General features: G+C 40.2%; 1 protein-coding gene across 1 annotated transcript in view; it reads right to left on the bottom strand.

The window, feature by feature from the left end:
• LOC128744035 (zwei Ig domain protein zig-8) overlaps window positions 1-24727 on the bottom strand; it is a 67379-nt gene extending 42652 nt beyond the window's left edge. The window contains exons 1-3 of the mRNA XM_053840778.1: window positions 24652-24727; window positions 2744-2981; window positions 2329-2567 (exon numbers count right to left, since the gene is read on the bottom strand). Of these exons, the coding sequence (XP_053696753.1) occupies window positions 2329-2567; window positions 2744-2813 (309 nt within the window). The 5' untranslated portion in view covers window positions 2814-2981; window positions 24652-24727. The remainder of the gene's footprint in view (window positions 1-2328; window positions 2568-2743; window positions 2982-24651) is intronic.
• Window positions 24728-25156: the final 429 nt, after the last annotated feature.

Here is a 25156-nt window from a genome sequence, read left to right as displayed (position 1 = left end):
TGTCTTTCGTTTCTCTTTTGTAGACCATTTTTCTTTTCCCCTTTTTCTGTCCCATTTTTCATTTGATTGTCTCATATTTGTCCTCTTATATCCCGTTTACCCTTTTTTTCCCGTTTCCTTAATCGGTTTTATTTCCTCCCATTTTCCTTCTTTTTTCTGGTGTTTCCTCTTCTCTGCCCGCTGTTTCCTCTTTTTCTGTTTCTTTTCTTAGTTTTTCGCCCTCTTTTTGAGCCTAAGATTTCCTCTGTTCCGTTTTTCGTCTTTCTTCTGCCGATTTTCCCCGTTTTCAGGCTCGTTTCTCCTTTTTTCCTGTCTCACATTTTTTTGCCACTGTCTGTCTCGTGTCGACTTTTTTCTTTTTTTCGTTTCGGTTTTCGTCTTTTTTCGCATACATTTTCCATCTTGTTTTTATATTTGTACTAGTTGACCTGACAAACTTCGTACTGCCACAAATTAAACTGTGTTATACATAAATCATGAATCTCGGATGATCTTTGTCGCAATCTCGAGTTTTGCAAGTTTCTAAGGAGTTCAGATCTTAGATGATTCATTTTCGCAGTTACGTAACTATGAAAGCATCCCAGATAACCAATGCTATTCAAATGCAAGCCAATACGCATTTAAGTCGCCTTAAATGCTACTTAAACGCTATTTTGGCAAAATATACTGCTACTTTACTGCTAACTTTCTTATCGTGCTGACAATGCTAATTTGCAGCTAATTACCGACACGAAGGGGGAGGGGTCTCTAACTAGCATAAGAACCTTCCCCGGCCCTAAAAACCCCTACACGAAAATTTTATCACCAATCGGTTTAGTAGTTTTCGATTTTATAAGGAACATACCAACAGACAGAAATCCATTTTTATTGGTATAAACTGTTCGTTTTTGTCGTTCGCCTGTTCCACTCTTTCTCTTACTATGTCCTGCTTTCGCTCCTTTTGTATTACGTTCTGTTTTTCTTTTCCGTTTTATCCATTTTGTCATCCGTTTTTATTTTTTCCTCCATTGAGATTTTAATTTCTACTCTGTTTTCCTGTTCTGAAAAACGATCGCGATTCTCCTGCTTTCCTTTTCTTTTACCTCTTTTCTTTGCCGCTTATTCTCTATATGTTTGTCTCGTTTTATCTCTTTCCTATTCTGTTTATTCTCACGTTCATTATCGTTTTCTTCATTTTCTGTAGGGTTCTTCTTTCTTTTCTCTCATTATTCTTCTTTTCTTTTCCGTTTTTTCTTGCTTTCTTATTTTTCATATTATTTTCGTTTTTCATGTCAATTTTTTTTCCTTGCTGTCACGTTGTTTTCTTCCGTTCTTCATTTTATCCTGCCAGTGTTTATTCTGTTCCCTCTCTCCCGTGTTGTTCCTCTTTATCGAACCCATTTTTCATGGTTAAGTTACGTTTTCCGTTTTTTTGTCTGTAAATTTATGAATATGCCAAGGAAATTTACTAACATTTCCATTAGAAGCTGTTTGCTCCACGTACTTTGGTTCATGAAATATGAATTTAATATAAACTAAGTAAGTAATCAGGACAACCGAGTTTTTCAGCTATAGCTCAAAGGAGCAACACAAAATGTTATCGTGGAGATTTTGTCAATAAAACTTAACTTAAAATGGAACTTGTAGGAATTGAAATTGGATATGAATTGGATTTAAATTGCACGTGAATTTGTGTTTGGAATGAGAAGTGAAACTAGACTTAAAATTGGACTTAAAAGCGGTGTTGAAATTGGGCATCAAATAAGAAATGAGTTTATACGTGAAATTGAGGTTAAGTTAGGCTTGAAAGAATAGGGCTTGGTACTTTAACAACCAATTAAATTAAAAACAATTGACTTCTGGGTTGCTGGAAATAGTATAGTGAGTGCATATGGATTATGGCAGCTAGAAAGAAAACAACAGCGGGTTTATTTGTCTACAAATGATGACAATAAAAAGGATTTCCAAGTAGACGGCTTTCTATTGAAATTGAATTAAATTCGTTTTTTGTTGTTCGTAGCAATGGCCTCTCGTATTTGGTAACACGTACCGAAGTGTTCAAATATGAAAAACCCCGACGGTGTACGACACACGAAAAGATTCGGCAGCATCTTTGTGTTTTATAACTGCCCTCAGGATATTTTCTTTTCAACACTCAAATACCAAGCATTCCTTGTTTGACTTCAATTCGACTAACAGAAAAGAAACTGCACGATTCTCGGACAAATATCGGCACCTACCCAGTCTTGGCCTGCCCTGCCCTGAAAAGTGTCAAAGTATCTATACACTAGCAAGGGTGCATGCATGCAACCTGCAACCTGCTATAAAGCACACAGAGTTCATACGTACGGTTCGTTCCCGCAAATCGTTCACCCGGCAATGCAAATACACGTCGTTACCCAGCTGGGTGGTGACGTTGGCCGTCATGTTTGCATCGTCGAAGAACGGGTACGGATCGTGGGTGGTGCTCTCCTCCGATTCCTCCTCAAGGTCATCATCCGGCAGCTCGGTGAACGGGGAGGAAATCTCGTGCCAAAAATGTCGAGGCAATGCCTTGAACGTGTTGTCATTCGTGCCGATTCGACCGACTGCTTGGCCCGGCGGTTGGCGGTTGGCGCGGTTGGAAGAAAATAAAACAGTATAAGAGAAAGAAGTACAACAATCAAATCACAATTTATTTGGTGAGAAATAGGTGGAGGAGTCGGGTGGGGAAGGGGGACATGTTGGACAACAATGAGCTGGAAAATGTGGTAAAAATTCCTACCTTGTATTGATCCGGTTACATGATGCAGCGATACGAGGGCCAATATAATCCGAAACGTTGGATGCTTCATAGCAGCATCTTCCAGTAGGCGGCGGGCTGATCGTGTGTGTGTGTGGGTGTTTGCGTGCTTCGTTCCTATCAATCGCTTAGTGTGACAGATTATTGACGCCAATTGGTTTCCTTTGAGGCCAACAACAATCAATTTTCATCTGGCTTGCGTTTAGTAGCAAATCTCGACCTGTAAAAGCGAATCAATAACGAGAACGAGAATTGGATTGGATTCCATGATATACCACCGACCGCACAACAGCACAGCATTCGGTAAAACAATCAGAGAGGTAATCCGAAAGTGATAATCGAAGGATACAAATATTGACAGTTCAAGTGAAGCGGAGCAGTTACAATGATTGTTACGATTACAGATCAACTTTCGGGGGAAAAAGTTTAAGCCGCTGGCTGCTGTAACCGGTTTATGCTATTGAATCCATCTACGGATTAGTTCGGAACTATGCAGTTGGTTGAACGATTTGTAAAAACGATTGTTATTAATGCAAATTACGGTTTGCAGTGCACTGCAAAGTTGGATCTAGGTTAACGGCGAACTCATTTACATTGCTAATTCGCAAATGGACGCACCCACAATAAATACGACCATGGCCATGGTCTCTATTTGCCACCCATTCAATATGCAGTAAGTACGTATTGTGAAAAGAAGCTGGGGGAAGCTTACAGTTTGTTTTTGTTTTTCTTTCTACTTCATATATTACATGCTAATCAGATTGCGTTGAGAAAAAAATACGTTATTTTAGTGGAATGTTTTTCTAGCTTCTCATAATCATACTGTTTGCAGTCGGTTTTTTTTGGAGAGTAAGTTTATAAAAACAGATCGAAAACATCGAATCTGGCAGCTGGAGATGAAGATGACGGCTCAGGTGCAGGATCCAAGCAAACATCGACTGATTTGCAGGAAATCCAATCAACAATTTAGGATGTGTATTTTTTTTCTTCTTATTTTTTCGAGTGCCAATTGATATGCGAATTTGTTTTCGCATTGTCTTTGATGTAGACGACCGGTTTGACTGTATGCCTACCTATACTGTACCCTTAAGCCGACATGTTTTCATCGGAATGGCAAAACAAATTTACTCAATTTCCTGTTTCAACAAACAAAAACACATGGTACGGTTTGGTTGCAAAATCTCTGCTGCCGGAATTCGACAATTGTATCCATAATCCTTTTACAGTGAAACAACAGCGAATGTTGCTTCCCTTTCCGCCCGGCAGTAGCGCCAGGCGGTGGGAGGCTGTTTGGGGATGATAGGAGGTGGACGTCAAGTCGATTTCACTGCTCTTCGGTCGGGAAAAGAGCTGGTAATATTGAGCCGCAGGGTGATTGTAAAATAATCAAACTTCAGCTGCTGCGCTAGCTAATTATTGTTTATTTATTTTTCGTGTTTGCTCTGGTTGCTAAGATATACACGGATACAAAAATACTTATCGGTGAAAGTTTTTGTTGCTTCTTTTGCGGGGATCGCTTGCGTCAGCTTTTATGTTTTGGCGCCTGCTTTGTTATTTCTATTTATCTTGCACTTCAACGCCTCTAGGTATGTCTATGAATTTCCAAAAATTCTGAAAAACAACATTAGATTGACTGAAAGATTCTACTTACAGTCTCTGAGATGGATCACTATTTTGACCTAGGCTAGATGCAAACGGCTCTATCTAGCAGTTACCGTTCAGCACGCCAGCCATAGTAGTACAAAATGGCGAAAAGTGAAACTTTTTTCCTAGTGTTTTCATTTTATCATTTATGGTCTTCAGCACTTTTGTTCGTATGAATATCCCCCTTAATATAAAACTGTCAAAAGTTAGTCATCGCTTACAATAATTAAAATAGAAAAATAACTTTTTTCTGTTAAAAAATATAGACATAGTTTCTTCAGCAAAGTTGTAAATATTGTAAAAACAAGCAACTTTGCTGAAGAAATGAAATTTCTATCTTTATCGAGTGCTGAACTATAGGGCATATTCCTTAAAACTTCTTTAATAATTGGTTTTTCATACTTAGCTTTTGTTAGTTGCATTTTACAAGAATATAATGTTCTAGGCAATTATCGAAGCTCTCAAAATACACGTTTTTGCAGAAGACCGCAAATCTCTTGGACCTTTACTTGCTGAGTTATCGTATATTCAAGCTTTAAATTTCCATAGCTTCAAGAGCCCATGGGGTAAAATGGGGTAAGAGGATTTATAAAATCAGCACTCCATCTTAAAGCCTAAGTGGAGTACTATGAGCTTGTATGGGTTCCGCTTGTCCCCAACCACCCAAATTAGAGAAAGGAAAGTATACGTTTTATATGTTCTGCTTTCGTTATAGGCTCGTTACACGTCCATTCTTTTGTGTTGGTAGATAGACACCTGGTTTCTTCGGCAAAGTTATAGAAAATATAAAGGCAAAGAACATTGCTAAAGAAATGACATTTCTATCTCAATCGAGTGTAGAGCATTTTCTTTGGAAATTCTTTAAAAGTTAGTTTTCCATTCTTAGCATAGACGTCTTTGCAGAAGGTTGCAAATCTCTAGGACCTTTCCTTACAAAGTTATCGCTTTCGGCTCACGAAAAATAAAGCTTAAATAAGCGATCACCTTGTGCTTTAGAACCATATACTCCTGAAAAATGCAACCAACATACACTAAGTATGAAAAACTTATTTTTAAAGAATTTCCAAAGAAAATGCTCTATAGCTCTGCACTCGATAGAAATAGAAATGTCATTTCTTTAACAAAGTTGTTTGCTTTTGTATTTTCCATTACTAACACAATATAATGGACGTGTATCGAGCCTTTAGCAAACGCGAAACACATAAAACGTACGCTGCCGCGCTCTCATTTGGGTGGTTGGGGACAAGTGGAACCCACAAGTTTATAGTACTCGACTTAAGCTTTAATCAGAGAAAGGAAAAACAGCGAGCAGAAAAAAATCAAAAAACTAGTGAGTATAAGAGGGAAAACATGATAAAGAAAGGAATACGGAACAGAAAACAAGAGCCGAAAGGGATAGAAATAATAGCAAGAGAGCAAAACACTGATAAAAAACGGGAAAAACGGTCAAAAGGGATATAAAAGAAGCAAGATAAGACAAAAACGGTACACGGAAAAGAAAAACTGGAAAAACGGAATAAAGAAAAAGGCAAAACGAAACGGCAAGCGACGGAAAACGATAAACAACTAACGAGGAAAGGTAAAAAAGGGAACCAAAACAGTGACAGGAAAGACGGAAAACAGATGGAGGCGAAAAACCGGAAAGAAAGAAAATAAACTGTTTCCTCGCTTTTTCTTCTTTTCCAGTCCCGTCAACGAAAAACGAATGAAAACATGAGGAAAATTGGATACGAGAAAAAAAGGGACGAAAAAGTAATAAAACAGAATAGAAAGACTGGAAAAGAAAACGAGAAAACACGGGCAGATAGAAAAATGGAGAATCTCAAACTGAAAAAGAAAAAAATCAGAGGGGTTGTGTACAGGACACGACCGCATTTATAGGTGACGCAGGACTACGTAAGTCTCTTTGTAGTAATAGTAGCATGTATTCATGCTTGTAATAAGGTGTTTGCAGAGTGCATATCTAATGAAGAGCTGTTGGGCAGGTAAAAGTGACAGCTCCATATAAACTGTAAGGGTTGGAAAGGGCGAGATTTTTTAAATGATTTAATTTCTTCATTGAAAACAGAAATTACTATTTGCGTTATATGTATAGTAAGGTAATATATCTGATTACTAAATAACAAATCTATTTTCAACAAACAAGCTAAAACGCGGTAGAATTGATCAAAAATGTAACTATTAACTATGTTAGCGGCAAATATCTATAACCAGCGATTGCTTTCGGACAAGAAAACAATAAATTATACTAAAATCAATGCTACATTCAGTTGTTTCGAACTTGTAGCGGCATGCTACATCCGAAAATCGTATTTTGGCTCACCGATTTAATGCTAATTCACTGAAATATTAGTTGCTAAATGTGAACATATATATCGGGATACATTTCTTGGTTGATTTAAGCACTAATTGTTTCGAATGTATAAATAATTTTAGAAAAAATGATCATTTTATCCAACGTGTTTTTGCTGCATCGAATAGGAAAAGATGCAATGTGTGCCTAACAGACGTCTTGCATGTGTGTGTAGCAAAGCCCTATCATTCGATTCTTCATGTATACATGCTATATGCAACATATATACATGCTGCATGCGTTGTATGTAACATTTATCAAAGTAGTAACATTGCATACATTCAATTCTCGAAAGCTTGTGCATTTGAATACAATTTAACAAAATCAAGAACACAAACTATTGATTTCCTACTACCTTACTGAAATTAAAGATTGTTTTATTGTAATGGGTACACCCATGGTTTCCCACGTTGAAGGGATTTTACCAATTCAATTCTATTTTATCAACAGCACATCTTTTCACTACGCTTCTAATGAAACGGCAAGCATGCGTATTCATACAGAGTCGTATTATAACCGAACACTACAACTGTAGCACATTTTTCCAACACAGATATCAAATTCGCCTAGGTTTAATCGTCTCGCAGTAAAGAATTTGCGATCTGTTGGGACAACGAACTTGTGTCATTTTTTCTGGCACACTACCCTAACACAGACATCAAAATGGACTAAGTTTAATCGCGTTCGTAAGAAAACTGTTGGCACGAGGGGGCTTTGTCACTCTTTCTGGCGTACTTCCCAAGCAAGGACATCAAAATGGTCTAGGTTTAACTGCGGTGTTAAGAAATCTTGTTGAAATAAGGAAACTTCGTCACTTGTTTTAGCTTACTTCCCAAGCACAGATATCAAATTGGTATAGGTTTAGGTCATCGTAAAGAATCTTCCAACCAATCACGAAGCGAGAATTCTGGTAAAACATAGGTTCATTATTTTCAATTTTTCAATAGTTCAACATCAAGAATGCATACTTTTCTTCATTTGGGTCAATTCTTAGAAGATTTTCCGATCGATTGGTGTAAGAATGTTGAAAATTGATCGGAAAACCGCTGAGCTATTAGCGCTCAAAACCTTTCATTTTTCGTGACGCTCGCATTTTTCGATTTTTTGGAATGACACTCTATCTCAAAACTTACCGTAAGACGTAGTCCTACGTCAAAAATGAAAATGAAAGACAATAGGGAAAAAACTGAAAAAAAACAGAACGTGACGGAGAAGGAGGAAAAGTAGGACATTATAAAAGCAGGATGTTTCATTCCTCGAAAACGAAAAACGGGACTGAAAACGGGGGAAAAAGGATGAAATAATATGAAAAACGGAGCAGGGGAAAATCAGGACTCAGGAAATGCGCGAAAAACGGGACTGGAAAAGAAGAAAGAGCGAGGAAACAACGGGCAGAAAGAAGTAAAAACCGATTGAGAAAACGAATAAAACATGAGAAAACGGTCAAATCGAATTAAAAAGGAAAAAGATGATACAAAAAATTAGACAGAAAGCGGAGAAAAGAAAAAGGTAAAAACGGAAGAGTCAAAAATGAAAACCGGAGAGGAAGGAGAAACAGTGAGCCAAAAGAACAACGGAACAATGAAACGGGAAACACGGAGCAGAAAAAAAGCAAACGAAAGAAAAGGAAGAAGGAAAGTGAGAGCAAAAACCAAGAAAACGGTATCAAACAGGAGAAGAAAAAAACGAAACGAAGAGTGGAAAACTGGACTGAGAAAGAGAAAAACTGAAACAGAAAAGAGGTAAACGTGTGAATAAGACGAAAATTGTCAATTCTCATTTCCTGTAAAACGTCTTGTCTTCAAATTAGTTTAAATTATTCAAATTTATTTCAAGTTTAATTTAACGTTGCGCGTCTCGACACACGCAAGTCGGCTTCAACCTGGTCGAGCCGTCTAGTACGTTGAGCCCCTCTATTCCTGGTGCCGGTGGGGTTCTTGAAGAGCGGATTTCACTACACAGTCGTCCGGCATCCTTGCGACGTGGCCGGCCCACCGTTGTCTCCCAACTTTCGCCAGGTGTACGATGGGCATCTCTCCAAGCAGTGCCTGTAGCTCGTGATTCATACGTCTCCGCCACTCTCCGCTTTCCGTTTGTAGTTCGCCAAAAATAGTCCGTAACACCTTTTGTTCAAAAACGGCAAGTGCACGTATGTCTTCCGTAAGCAAAGTTACTGTCTCAAGTCCGTAGAGGACTACCGGTCTTATTAGCGTTTTGTACATCGTCGGCTTTGTGCGGTGGCGTATGCTCCTAGATCGAAGCGTCTTGCGGAGGGGAAAGTAGGTTTGATTTTCAGCTTGAATGCGTCGTTGGATCTCCTTACTCGTATTATTGCCGGCGGTGACCAGAGATCCCAAATATACGAACTCATCAACCACTTCCAGTTCATCGCCGTCAATAATTGTCACTGTCCGTGGGAGGCAAACGTTACTTTCTCGGGAGCCTCTTCCTACCATATATTTGGTTTTCGACGCATTACTTTGTAACCCCATTCTCCTAGCCTCCGTTTTTAGTCTGACATAGATGGCGTCCGCCGTCCCACGGTTTCTAGTAATGATGTCGAAGTTCGTTCCTCTCGTTTCGATGCCCGCTCGTCGAATCACACCTTCAATAGCGATATTGAATAACATACAGGACATACAGTCCATCCTCTTGCCGTAGCCCCCTGTGCGATTCGAAAGGACTTGAGAGTGTCCTCGAAACGCGCACGTAGCACATCACTCATTCCAGAGTAGCTTTGATCAGCCGCGTTAGTTTGTCCGGAAAACCAAACTCGTGCATTATCTGCCATAGCTGTTCGCGTTCAACGGTATCGTATGCTGCTCTGAAATCCACGAATGCATGGGCATGTTGTACTCTCGACATTTCTGGAGGATTTATCCGAGAGTAAAAATTTGATCCGATGTAGCACGGGCCCCCATAAATCCCGCCTGATACTGCCCTACGAATTCTCTTGCTATTGGGGATAGACGACGCAACAAAATCTGGGAAAGCACTTTGTAGTCGGCGTTGACCAGCGTAATGCCGCGGTAGTTACAGCAATCTAGCCGGTCGCCCTTTTTGTAGATGGGACAGACTACGCCTTCCATCCACTCCTCCGGTAGTTTCTCTTCTTCCCAAATCCTTGAATTCAGCCAGTAAAGTGCCATTGCTAGCGGTTCTTGGCCATTTTTGTAGAGTTCTGCCGGAAGTCGGCCCTTTCCGGCGGCTCTATTATTCTTCAGCAGACCGATTTCTCGCTGGATCTCTTCGACATCGGGAGCCGGTACACTGTTGTGGTTTGTAGGTACTCCGAGGTTAACTTCCATTGCGTCTCCTGCTGCTAGTGCTATACTGCCGTTGAGGTGCTCATCGAAGAACTGCTTCCAGCTGTCGTTGTTCCTTGTCACTACACATGTCACGTTTTGGTGTGTGGGCCTTGCGAGTTTGGTTCACCTTCTCGTAAAACTTGCGGGTGTCATTAGCCCGGAATAGTTATTACAAATAGATATTACAAAGTCTATATATTCGTTAGTTGTGTCAAGCGACGCTCAGCTGCATAGGAGGATTTTGAGCTCAGACAGGTAAGTATAGTGATGGAGTAGCTTACCACTGCACATAAGAAGGGCTCCATATAAAGTAGCGGCCAAAATTGCCGAATGTAAAATTTCACATTTTAGCACATGTTTAAACGCGGCTTTGTAGTAAATTGTCTATATTTTTATGATTCGCGAATTAAATTTTGATAGAAAAAAAAATATCTTGTAGAAATAAGCCGTCAAAGTTGCCCATTTCAAAAGTTTGAAAAATAAGTCATTTTAAAAAATTCAAAAAATTAAATAGTTATTGCGGATGTAAATATTATTGTTATATATCACTTTAAAACTGATATCCCTATTAAAAAATGAAATGAAAACAAATTTAAACGCAATGAGGTGCGCCATAGGCTACTTTTAATAAAAATGAAATTCTCATAAACTTTAATCAAAAAAACAACTCTTGTCGCCTCTTGTCGCCGCAGTTTCTTATAGTGCGTCTGAAAGCTCGAAGTATGTTGTATCAAAACATGAATAAAAAGTTTGCTATAATTTGACATTTTCCGATAAAAAATAATTTTAAAATTATCATATTTTTAGCAAGTCCTTAAAATTTTAAGTACTCTTTCAACAAATTTGATTATATTTGTTACTAAATTTATTTAGTACCTGAAGAGAGTTTCAATGAGAGAATGAGAGAATCCCCGCGAGAAAAAAATTTTTTTTGTCAAGCGAATATTTATATCGAAAACATTTGATCATTTTTCCCCAAATCACCCTAAATATGAGTTCTTATAAGTTTAAATCATTTCTTTTGTTACAAATATAATCTAGAATCAATTTGAAACTAAAAAATAATTTTGGCCAAAAATCGCAATTTTCCGACTATTGTGCACTGAGACAAGTGTGATCAGTAAGCAAGCATTAGATAGCCGAAGTGCCCCAAGTAACCCTAAGCATTGATCCAAAACCGTATTTTGGAAATAATTCTGCATCCCTAGTGCCAAACTTTTGTATATTAGCAATCTTAATGCTTATAAAACGTATATTAACATTGTTGATGCATAGAAGCATTAACGTAAATCAGCATTAAAGAAAGATGACATATATGCGCATATAACACAGAGAACAGATTAACAGGCTCAAAGGAAGTAATCGATTTTTTGTGTGTAAAATCTGTCGGTGGCGCCCTCCAGAAATAGTTTGTCAAACGCATCAAAAAATATCCATGTACCTTTATCAATATTTCTTTGTGCTGGAGCGGCGATGGCAGCGACATCAAGATTTAGTTTGCCACTAACTGCTCGAGGGGTGCTCTATTGAAGGATTACTGGTAGATTACATAAAAAATTTACACACTTTTTGTCGATTACCTGGAAATCTGTTCTCTGTGCATATCAGGGGTGAGAAACGAACGTCAAATGCATATGATTGCTGTGTAACCGTTTTTTCTGATGTTTCGGTCTGAGTGACGGCTTACGCTTTATTCAATGGAAATTCTAATTGCCGGCGAACTAGTTGAAGGATGCTCTCTTCACTCCTACATGAGAAAGAGATAGCATGATTACATACCCTTGGTGCACATAACGTATATCAATATAATGCATTTAGTCAATTGCATTAAAACGAGCCGTAAGTGCTGATAAACGGCTTGAACTTGACTTCTTATTTTGCGATTCTACGGCCACTATTCGTGCCCTCTTCCACCTAATGGATGCCGTCTTTTTCTACCCTATTGGTAATGCAGAACAAGTAGCTATGATATGAGAGGGAATATCACCAAGATTTGAATACGACTAATTTCAACTCACTCAATCACGTCCGCTATGGTTTCGATAGCAAACGTGCAAGGAAACGAATAAGGTTGTATGACTAACTCCCGGTTCGAGCCCTGTCTGGGTGGTAACATTATTCAGCATTTCAAAAAATGGTTCTGTTATCCTGCTCCCCTTGTTGAGATGCAGCAAAAAAAATCGATTCTATTTTTATTTTCCATAACAAGCAAACGATATGCCGTCGATACTTTTTCGATACGTCGATAATGTAGACAAAATGACGTTTCGATTAAGCCTCAAACAAACACTAATAATGTTTATTGAATGCTTGGGCGTAGCATTTTAATAACGCGCTATTTCGTCTTTTTAGTATTATATGAGTTCTACAGAAGTATATAAAGAAAAATAAACTTTTAATCATAGTTCTGTATGCTTATGCAATGTTGTCTAAGGACTAGTGTTTAGTGCTTACTGGTTACTTGGGGCTAGTTGCAATATTAAAAACTTCTTTTGATCCCATGTAGGCCTATTATTTTTGGCACAAACATACACGGACGCTGGAGATGGATTATTTTAACTTTTCTAAACTTATTATGCAAACGATAATGAATAATGCTTACAGTTTGCCTGTCGTAAAAATGAAGAAAAATATTTCTTTTACAGCTCATGAACCAATTCATGGAAATGAGCTTGAAAGAGCAATCGGCATACTTGCTAATCGTTTCGGACTAAAGACATTTCCCGGAGCGGTTTTTAATGTAGATAGCTAATGGTGGGCTCCATAATGAATGGGAAGTGTTATCTAATTTGGCAATATTTCCCACAATTCTCTAGGCAAGTTTGCCGATCCGCAAAACTTAACATCACTAAGTTCAAACCGTCAGCAGCAAACAGCAGTTTGCAGTTCACGTGAAGTGACATAAAACTACATATTCAGTGAGTAACAAAAAGTGCTAACCAAAGCCATTCAATTATGTAAATTAATGAATTAGTTAATGCCCTTTAGCGCCAGCACTATACGCCAGCGTTAACTACCGGAAATGCCAAACGCATTGATAGTAAAATTTTATTAAACTCTGACTCTCGTTTTTCACGAGAGGATTTGCGTCCCGCGCAAAAAAAAACGCGTCATCCGCAAAATCAGCTTCCAAAAGCCGCGATATCGGAGTTATAAGATATTAAATTTTACTGTTAGTGATATTGGTACCATCACATCCATCACTTAACTCTTTTGAAGGTACCATCCCACCAACTGACTGTTGCTGATTTTTCCCATTTTCTCAGGAGAATTGTTGGAGGATTAGGACAGTAGGGCACGTTTCTTCCAATTTACTGCCATGAACGTTCCATACTATTTATACCATTTGCTGCATAAGCAGCTGCGGTTATTCTTTGAACGATTAGGGTAACCAACGTATTTTGGACCCCATCAGCAGCTGTACATAATTTGGACACTTACAGTAAAATCAAATGGAAGTGTCCAAATTATGATGGGGTCGAAAATACGTTAGTATCCTACCGATGATTTAGTTGAATTTTATTTATTGTATGCTTGCCGCACTTGTTTTGAGTTTCAGCCATCAATCAAATCAAGAAACAAAACATAAATGAGCTTTTCACTGTTGCATAGTAACAAAACATTTAAAATATTTGGAGGAAAACTTTTTGAGCTTGTTATGAAATTCTGAAAACAGCGAATTAGTGTAATGTTGACAATAACACAAGTAACAATTAGCTTTATATTTCATACTTATAATGGTCACAGTAATTGGTCATAAAAGATTGTAAAAGTGTCCCCTAATCTCCTAATCTAACTATTTTTGAAAAGTTTTTTGACATTTGTCTGAAATTCTGAAACACCCGTACTATCGGTAACGTCGCTGTCGGTTCAGTCATTGCGGGACGATAACAATACCCGGTACCATCCAGTTACAGTGACCGAGGCCACTTTGACCATATTAGCATCAAAATTGCCGTGTGCGATGAAACCACCGTCGTCATTGAGAGGAGAAGGTCGTTACACCAGCCTTAGATAAGCAAGTAGCTTAGATTTAAGGAAAAATTGTCGGGAAAGGGCAAATAAACCTATAAGTTGTATACACAATCTAGAGTTTTACAGCATCCTCGTCCTCTAATTTTATCTTCGCCTTGATTGTAAATTTCGTTTGCGAGCTCGAAAGGAGTTTCAGTCCTGGTCGTTTATTTCAGTGTGACCTGGATTCGATCATTTTGTTTCTGGCAGCAGTATTAATCGTGATATTACACTAATTAGTGGTTCGATTCCAGTAGTTTCTGTTTGCGATGGAAACACTTATTGAATTGAGTAATAGCTGTAACGCACAGCTATCTATAGAAGATAGAAGATAGAAGATAGAAGATAGAAGATAGAAGATAGAAGATAGAAGATAGAAGATAGAAGATAGAAGATAGATTTTTTCCGAAACCCTCCTACTGACTGTTACTGATTCCCCGCTCAGCAGGACACGATCCCATAGACGAACCGCTCAAGTGATGCCTATTGCATGTGATTACTTTGTGGTTATTGTTTGGACAATTGCCGTGTCCTTCCAAAATAGTTTTCCATGAAATTTCTGAATAACAACAAATCTACATTACAACTAAATGGTATTTAGTTTATTGTAGGTTTTTCTATAACTTCTTATTAACACCCCATTTCTCGAACTTTTCCCGACTCCTTCCATAAGGTTCTGCACCGACTAATTGGCAAGACTTTTTGACGCTTTTGTGCAATTTATTTTAAATTTTTTTCACTGCATCAGCAGCACTTGTACGAGAATGTGCTTTCATTAGAGCCCAAAATCGCTGAATAGACCGAATTTCAGGACAATTTGCGCCATTCATGTGCTTTAGCACAAAAGTCACGTTTCACCAATCCATGGCCAACTGCCAGGCATGGCCAACAAAGGCAACGAGCAAGATCAAACCAAATTATGACAGGGCCATCATCGTGGTTGACGAATAAGCAAGAGGCAAGAGGCTCTCTAATTAACGTGTGAATTTTGGAAGTAGTTTTGCCACAGTTGCGGCCAAAGTGCTTACTAATCCATTGCTTCTTTTAGTCAATTTTTCAGAGAAAATCGATGTGTCTGCTGTATCAACATCTTCTACTTCATGAATTGTACAGTTTTGAGGTTCTTTTACACTGACACAGCCTGTTGAGACGTTCTTTTCGTTTTCTAACCACTTTTCTAACACTTTGATTAATTAGATGAAAATTATCAACTACTAAACTGCCTCAACTATAATTTTAGGGAGACAGCCATTTAATCCAACGAGCCGTTCTCGACACACTTGTTATTTCTAACCTATGCAGCTTCGCTCCCGAAAAAATCCTACGAGATAACGGCAGCGTAAAAAGCTTCACAAACTGGGCAAGAAACTTTTTTGAGATTTAATTACTTTCGAACACACTTTTTGACTCAGCTAATATTTAACCTTCCTTTACGGGATGGAATTGTACGTCCCCGCCGGGTGACCAAAAATAAAGGCAAACAGACGAATAAAAGCGAACCGGGTAATCGATCTGGTATGTCGCGTCGCTCTAAACGTTGTTCCGTCCAAAACAAGGCAATAAAACGCGCTCCGGAACGCGTGTTGTACCCGTACACTCCTAGCTACTGCATACCTACCTACGTCCTACACAAAAGCGCCGGAGGCAGCGAGCCGGAACAAGAAGCGGAACGTCGCCTGGGTTCTGTGTGTGTCTGTCGGTTTTTTTTCGGTGTGTGCCGTCGTATTCGCAACGCAAAAGGAATTTGTGATCCGGCACGGCAAGCGTAGCGTGTAGCGTGGATGTGGCAAAATGAACGCTTCCTTCGTCACAGCTGGTGCCATTTCAGGGAAACTAACCAGTATTTAACAATGCTTGATTTAATGACACATCTCGTCTGTCTCGATCTCGACACAGAAGGCGCTGCCATTTAGAGTTTCCTTGAATCTATGCTGACGACGCGACGCGACGGCGGCGTACGGCGTCGTCGTCATCGTCGTCGTACTGGTTGCTTGCGACCGAACGCTTAAATTGGTAGGTACAAAGCTTTTTCCGTTGTGTATTTTAGGCAAATTCAGGTGCCACATTCCGCGGTTTTCAATTGGATCAGACGGAAGTTCGAGCGGTGGTTCGAAGGTTATTAAACACGAAGCGTGCAAAGTGTTTTTGAAAGACGAACTAAACTTTTGCGAAAATGAATCAAAAATTTCCACACAGTAATCTCCCCGCTTACGGAAGTTGAAATTCGTAATATATCCGTTGATTCCGATCGGTCACACTCGTTCCCGACAAACATTGAGAAAATTTAATTTCGTTGGAAAATTCATCAACAAACAGAAAGCTTTTTCCCACCACCTACTACGATCACGATGGGTCAGCGATGGGGGCGGCGCGTGCGGGTCTGTTTGTGCTGCGAAATTGCTACTTTAACCTCACTTTGTGTAATCTGCGTTTACTGGAATTTACTGAACACAGTGCGTGGCGTCAACCGGACCGGAAAAGCAAGCTAACAATAAACTGAAGTTATTCGAATTATGCGACCCGATGACATTGGATACTGCCCTACTGCCCAACGAGCGGCGGAATGCTCTAAATACGGGCAGATTTCGATTTACCACACCACCCACAATTCTCTGTTTAGTGACCACCCACCGCTTTTTGCTGTAATTTTGGAAATATTTTGAATTAATGCTTTCGCTGCTTTCATGAACAAGCTTTGGCTTGTTCGGTCGATAAAGGCAAAGAAAACTGTGAAGAAGGTTGAGCGATTTACAATTTAACAAAAGATACCGTGACATGTGTCGACTCGACAGTCAGTGCAGAAAAGGTAGTGAAAGGGATGATGATGAAATTAATCATCTCTTAAGTTGTCCTGACAACCTGTCCAAACGGTGACGATGATGTTGAAGCTACCGTGCATTTTTTATTTTCTGCTTTCCCTAATCTTACACGCGGCTGGTGGTGATAAGGATGGGAAAACTGCTCTAGCGATAATAATTATAAAGGATTATACACATTAATCCTAGTCAGCTACCTGGACGGCACCGCTTTTGACAATTGGTTTCTTTGACCAGCGAGAAAACAAACATAAAAGATAGAATAAAGTTGGGCCCAGTTCGTCTCATTTGCATAGCGAAATAATTTGCTGAGCTTAAAATTTACACCGGTTTTAGATATGTAATGGTTGGTGAATGGCAGGATAATGCGTAATACAGATCCCATAGTGGCACTTAGCGTTATGTACAGCAACTTCTATTCCTACCTCCTCGTGGTATCAGCCGGAATACGAGGAATATTAGCGGAAGATTGGGTAACAAACTCCGGTGGAAACTAGGGCTGTATACCAACAGGATAGGAGGCACTGTGTTGCCTCGGCACTATAAGCTAGCAGCCTCAAATCGACAAAGGTGAAGAGATAAGGACATGGAATGGATGCTTGCGAACCTCGAAAGTTCGGTATCGTGGCACTGCAGGAGATCTGTCGCAAAGACGAGAGGGTGTGGAAGATTCGTGGTGGCAAAGCCCAATTTTACCAGAACGGTGGAGTGATCAACCCAGCTGGGAGCGGGTTTCGTAGAGATGGGCAGAATGCAGAGTCACGTAAAGGACTGGAAAGTGATCATCGAGAGGATGTGCATGTTGAGGATGAAAAGCCGTTTCTTCAACTACATCATCATAAACGTGCTTTTGACAGAGAATGTCAACAAGCGATGGAAAGGAAAAAAGAGTTTGAAAAAACTATCTAAGCATTGCCAAGACGAACAAATTGGCTAAGTATCGACGAGGGCGGAGTGACTGGACCACGATCCTAAAGAGGAAAAAGTGACAGAATTAGGACAAAGATCATGAAGCTAGAACAACTATTCCGGATTAACGAGACGCGCAAATTCTATGAGAAGGTGAACCAATCTCGTAAAGGATACACACCGAAGCCCAACATGTGCAGTGATGAGGTAGGAAATCTAATTGCAAGCGCGAGGTGGTCGACAGTTGGAAGCAATTTTTCGATGGGCATCTCAGGACGCGGAACGGAAGTTGACCTAGGAATGCCTACAAACGATAATATCGTCCCGGCTTCCGATCTCGAAAAGATTCGGCAAAAAATAGTTTAGCTGAAGAATAATAGAGCCGCCAGAATGGACCGACTGTCGGCAGAGCACTACAAAAATGGCAAAGAACCACTAGCAATAACACTTCACTATATAATTTCAAGGATTTGGGAGGAGGAGAAACGGAGGAATGGTTAGCAGACGTGGTGTTTCCCATCTATAAAATGGGCGACGGACTCGATTGTTGTAATTACAGTGGTATTCTGCCGATCAACAAGGTTCTCTTTCAGATCCTGTGAGGCCGGCTGTCACCGATAGCACTACCTTAAGAATCGACTGGGAACTTCTTAGACTCCTTAGTATCGAATCACTCTATTTTACTCAAAAGTCCCATACAACAATTTGGGTATTATCACGCTCTTATGATGATTTTTATGACCAAAATTGATTATGAAAACCACTATAAGAGTGCAATAAAACTCATAGTGTTACTTGAGGTATTTGTTCAAAAAGTGCAAACACGCGTCAGTGGTTTCTGGAAGTTGAAAACAGTTTCACGAACATTTGAGCATAATTTTCAGCATAAAAACTGATTTTAAAATCCCAAAAATCAATCACGCGTGTTTGAACCTTAGGCTTAAACATGAAAGGGGAAAATTTCCCCACCAACAAACGTTAGAGTACGAAATACTTCTCCGAAATCGCGAGTAGAAAAGCATTCTGAATCCTTTTGTAGATCTATCGTCAATAAACCGTAATTCTGTCGGGACCATCATGGATGAACTTTTTACGTGAAAAATCCGATTAATTTTACCCAGTGATGAAAGTTAGGAACACAATTCAACAGTTTATTAACAATGTGTCAGTTGGTTCAAATCTCTTCTACTGACAGATACTTAACGATTAATAAATAAAACAAATAACAGTCGTAGCTGACTTCCTGTTTCCGGAACACAACAATGCTGGTACCGTGGAATCCCCTGAGTCTGAAATCTTGCGACTTCCGGAGTACCTCAGGCATTCCTCAGGCTAGCAACGTCGAATCCCCGCTGTTCTCACAGTATTACAACGATGTCTGCCTGACGTATCCCCCAGGGGGCAGAACCCTGTATGCTACTGTGACGACCTCAAAATCTACTTTGTAGTTCTCACAGTAGTCGTATTTACATGATCTTTCCGTTATCGTTTCATCGTAGTTTCGTCGTCTGTTCATCATTTTTTGTTTTAGCCAATTTCTGTCACTTTTTTCGACTGCTTCTTGCCGTTTTTGTCGTCTATTTTTTTTGCTGTTTTGGCGTCTTACCTACGTCATTAAGCCATTCTATATCCATTTTACGTCATAATTGCATCGTTTTTTTTACTGTCGTTTCGACGTTTTTCGTTTGTCAGTTCGCCACTTTTCGTCCTGTTATCTAGACAACCGTGTTTTTCTTGCCTTTTCGTCGTTGGCTCGTCGTCTTTCCGTTGTATAATTGTTATCTATTTGCCATATTTTTTTGCCTTTTTGACGCTTATTAATCATCGTTTTGTCGAGTTTTGGTTTTTTTGTCGCTGTTTTGGTGCCAATAGCTTTTTATACTATTTTCGCCTCCTTATCATCATTTTTTCGTCATATTTTTATTATACTTTCGCCGCCTTTACGGTGTCGTCTCTTCGTTCCCTTTTCTTCGTTGACTTTTAATCATCGAGTTATTTTAATGTTAAGCTTTTAGAATCTTAAATGTTTAACAGTTTTTAACTACCCCGTAAAAAGAGTAAAGCATGTTAAAGCAAATAAGACAAGGATTCTAGCTACATAGTTGATTTTAAAGAACAAGCTTCTTGACAGTAGTAAAGGATTTCGAAGTTCAATCGCACTAGAAACCATATTAAGAGCTATCAAACGTGCGAAAAAATAGAAACGAAAATATTTCACTTTATCTCGTACTCCAGCTAGGAAAATATCAATTTTGCTTTTAACGTGAATGTGCCGCGGCCAGAGAGTGAAAGTCTGAAAGTGCAAAATATCATGCTTTCGACGCTTTCGAACAACTCCCAAGGAAACATCACTATCGGTCACAGGCTTACAGCTTAACCATATACACCATAGTGTAGTCCTGTCGATCCAGAACTTCACGCACTGCTCGTATAGGTGTAGCCTAAGGAACTTTTTTGAGAAAACTTAACTTGAAATTTGTATGGGAATTTGACTTAATGGAGGTATCCTAAACGCATGGTACATTGTGAATATCAGGAGCGTTTAAGTAACAGTTCAAAACGAAAATGATATGGTTTGGAAAAGGATGATTTGATTACGCAACAAGCATTTCTAAAATCCTTTTTTCGTTCACCTGAAAGTTTGTTGGTATGCATGAAAGATTATTATTTGGTTTTTTGTATTTATATTGGAGTAAAGAATAATTGTCCATAAAATAGTTGTGAGAATAACACAGTACTATTTCTATTTAATGTCAGTTAGTCTAGGGAAATTAATTAAGCGTGTAGGGCGCTATATCTCTGCATATTAGCGATGATAAGAGGAAATGCTTATCAACTTAGGAACTATATTGACTCGTTTCATTATCCCTGATTTCCCTGATCGCGGATAAGTTCAAGTTGTTACGTGGTTTTTGAGCCGTAAATCTCGCATGTGCATAGTATTTTTCGATATAAATTAAATTATGGTTGTATATGAGCACCATTGGCATTATATTAAATTTTTTAAAAAGGTATTTTTTATATCTTAATTTTCGTAGTTACTGGCTTTACAGGAAAATTTTCGAATATCCAGGTTAGTCTCATATGACTGATGCTTACATACTTACATTATCCATCTAGCTCCGCCCATCTACTAACAACAATTCCTTTCCCGAAATACTTGTGAAGATGCAGAGGATTCCCTGGTCTTTAGTAGCAACAAGTATAGGACTAACATTCCTTTCCATCCCACCAGGACCCGCATTCGGACGTGGCCGGCGTCGGTATTGGCCAGCATGCAGGGACCTGATAATGTTGCACAATGAAAAATAGCCTGCTGTCCCAAGTATGCTTTTTCCAACCATCATTTTGCAATTTTCATCGGCTACCGGCTACCAAGCTACCGGGGAAAGAAATTGCTAAAGGTCTCTTGAAATCGAACCGCAGGCTAGTGAACATCTAAACCAGCCGATGAGCTAAAAGTGTAAAAGTAAAAGCTTTCAATAGCTGATTGTTTAAAAAAAAGGAAGACCGTTGAAGTGCTTTAAATAGACCGAATCGGGTATGCTAACGCTCAGTTAATTTGAATAATTTGCAATCATCTTTCTCAAATCAACCCGGTAGCCAATAGCTAATATTTCCCTAACTTTTCCCACATGGTCTGCAGGACCCATTAGTTAACCCCAAAAGGTGGGCATTCGATTGTATCGCGGGAAGAATCGCCACGTGGAACGTACGTAGATACAGTGGCCGTAGAAGTCTGATCCTGAGCCACAGAAAGACGCAGGAAGGAAAATCATTCCCCGCAGCCGTGAATGCAGAAGTTGGGGCTTTTGGAATCCGGGAAATACTGAAAGCATCACCTCGTGGGTCGGTTTTGTACCATTGAGTCACCGGAAGTTCACCCATTGCTGTGACGGTTGGACAGTCTATACCTGGAAGTACGAACGGGGGCCCAATCTCTTCCCCGCAAACACGAAAAACAGCGGAAATCGTCAAGGAGCGACAGATACAGCGGCTCAGTAGCGTCATTGTCCACAGCAGCATTACCAGCAGGAGCATCTCGAGTAGCAGGAAGGCCGGCCGGCACCCGTCAATTATACAATCGAAGCACGTGTGAGTAGGTGAGGCAAATAAAAGTAGATTTAAGGAAGTGAAGATAGTTGTTCATTTGGTTAAACTTATTATCCGAAATATTGTTGGGGTTTGTCACCGTAAAATTCTATATGTTACTCTTGTTGACTTTTTCGGTGAGAAATAAGAACTAAAATGTTTTCAGCGGACGTTTCGATCTCGAAGCGGACGTTTAAATCTCTGCCACCGTGGTCATACGTGGCGGCGATCTCTTTTGCTATTAGCATTGTGCTTGATCAACTGGATACTATTGTCGCCGCCAAGTATGGCCACGGTGGCAGAGATTTAAAGTCGAAACGTCTGCTGAAAACATTTTAGTACTTATTTCTCACCGGAAAAGTCAACAAGAGTAACATATATTATTATTATATTATTATTATTATTGAATGAACAGTTTCTCACAACCCAGCTCTTCGGCTATCGGTACACAGTGTCTCGTAGGGATCGTGATGTAAAGGCGACAGAGAAAAAAAGAGGTGGAGGAGTTCTCATTGCAGTATCAAATTAGCTGGGCTCAAAGTGCGTATTTTTACTGTTACTGGCAATGTCTGTATAAGGGTAGTTTATTTGCCGCCTGAATATGCTATCGATCATAACTACATGGAGCGATATGTTGAAAGCTTACGCCACGTTGTCGATTCCTTGGAAATTCATAATCTTGATTTGCTATTTGGGGATTTTAACCAGCCTAATCTGGTTTGGAAAGAAGGTGTTACTGGCCATTTATTTGCCCATCCAATCGAATCGTCATTCAGTAGATCCGGCTCCATTCTTATTGATGGCATGTCGCTACTTAACATGAAGCAACTAAATCACATCGTTAATTGTAAACATAGCATTCGTGATTTAGTGTTTGCCAATGAAAATGCTTTAGAAGAGTGTAGTATCAGCGAATTTGTTGAACCACTTGTTGAACTGGACCCGTACCAACCTTTTTCTTCTTCTTCTTCAGCCTAGAGCCGGGGTGGCTCATGCTGTTTCAAGCAATCGTCTCCATTCAACTCGGTCTTGGGCCACCCGTCGCCAATTTCCTGGTCGTCTCAGAAGTCGCAAATCGCTTTCGACATGGTCGAGCCATCGTGCACGATGGGCCCCTCTGTTCCTTGTGCCGGTGGGGTTGTTGAAGAGGACTATTTCCGTCGCACTGTCGTCCGGCATCCTTACGACGTGTCCGGCTCACCGTAGCCTGCTAACTTTCGCTAGATGTACGATGGGAGTCTCCCCAAGTAGTGCCTGTAGCTCGTGATTCATACGCCTCCGTCACTCTCCGCTTTCAGTTTGCACTCCGCCAAATATCGTCCGCAGCACTTTCCGCTCGAACACGGCAAGGGCGCGTATGTCCTCCGTGAGCAGCGTCAGGACTTCAAGTCCATAAAGAACTACCGGTTTCCTCTACCGCGTCGCCGTCAACGGTTACCGTCCGTGGGAGACGCGCGTTTGTTTCCTTTGAGCCTCTTCCTTTCATGTATTTGGTCTTCGACGCATTTATTTTTAGCCCAATTCTCCTAGACTCCGCTTTTAGTCTGGCGTAGATTGCTTCCGCCGTCGCAAAGTTCCTGGCTATGATATCGAAGTCATCTGCAAAGCCTAAAAGTTGGCTACCCTTGGTAAAAATCGTGCCTCTCGTTTCGATGCCCGCTCGTCGGATCACCCCCTCAAGAGCGATGTTGAACAGCATGCAGGATAGACCGTCACCTTGTCTCAACCCTCGCCGCGTCTCGAAGGGACTCGAGAATGTCCCAGAGATGCATTCGAAACACATCACTTGATCCAATGTAGCTCTGATCAGTCGCGTCAGTTTGTCCGGAAAACCGTGTTCGTGCATTATCTGCCATAGCTTGTCTCGATCGACTGTATTATATGCTGCTTTGAAATCAATAAAGATGTGATGCGTGGGCACGTTGTACTCCCGACATTTCTGCAAGATATGTCGGATAGTAAAAATTTGGTCCGTAGTTGCGCGAGCCCCCATGAAATCCGCCTGATAATTCCCTACGAAGCCTTGTGCTATCGGTGACAACTGGCGTAACAGGATCTGAGAGAGTACCTTGTAGGCGGCGTTTACCAGCGTAATACCGCGATAGTTGCAGCAGTCTAGTGGATCACCCTTTTTTGTAGATGGGACAAACCACTCCTTCCATCCATTGATATACGGGTTCATTGACCCGTACCACCCTGCTCTACTCGTTTCACTGCGCTGTTCCGTTTTTTGTCTCTCTCAGCGAGCCAATTGAGAATGCTCAGTTTGATTTTCGAAGCCTCGACCAAAACCTAACCCTCATCGGTCAAACCGTCGTTTACGTGAATTAAAAAGTGGACGTGCAAGAGCACTTCGACACTACTCGAATAATTGGAACCCGTACCCGAAAAGTGAGTTTGTACTCGCAAGCAAAACTTATAGAGACTATAATCGTCGGCTATATTCCCTACATGTTCAGCGAACTCAAAATGACTTGAAACGCAACCCCAAAAGTTTTTGATCATTTGTGAACCGTCATTTGCCGGGCACTTTGTCGGTGTCTTTAAAACCGGATTTACTCCTGCACAGCAAATCGACGAGACACTTCTGAATGTTGAACAGGGTATTTTAAAAATGCGGAATGTGACGTTTACGGAAGCAGACATTAAAAATGCGATCTACAAACTAAAATCATCGTGGCGGCCACATCATTTACATCATATTGTGTGCGAAAAATAGAAAATTGTGCTCAAATTGACACAGTGTACACTGACCTGAAAGCTGCCGACGACCGTGTGGATCACAATCTACTTGTAAATAAAATAGCGCATATGGGTGCAGCGTCGAGCTTTGTTAACTGGTTGAAATCATATTTAGTTAATCGCCGCCTCTTAGTAAAACTAGGTAACGCATCTTCCAGTGAATTTTGCAATTAATCTGGCGTCCCACAAGGAAGCAATCTTGGGCCCCTTCTGTTTTCCTTATTTTTCAACGACGTGTGCACTGTGCTTCCAAGAGGCTGTAGATTACTCTACGTTGAGGACCTGAAAATTTACGTACTGGTCAAATCATTTGAAGATTGCCAAACATTGCAAAAGCTTATCGATATCTTGACTGGTGGACTGGTGTCGAAAGAATGAACTTTCTATTAGCGTGTGCAAGTGTTCGGTTATTTCCTTTAACCGAAAAAAGGAACCCATTATTTGGAGTTATCACATCGGCAACGAGCGCTTGGAAAGGGTATATGCTGTTAAAGATCTAAGAGTGTTGCTCGACTCG

Source organism: Sabethes cyaneus, chromosome 3 (genome assembly GCF_943734655.1).
Source record: "Sabethes cyaneus chromosome 3, idSabCyanKW18_F2, whole genome shotgun sequence".
Classification (NCBI taxonomy): Eukaryota; Metazoa; Arthropoda; class Insecta; order Diptera; family Culicidae; genus Sabethes; species Sabethes cyaneus.
Note: the sequence above shows the minus strand (reverse complement) of the source record. Positions and strands in the feature narration are given on the sequence as shown.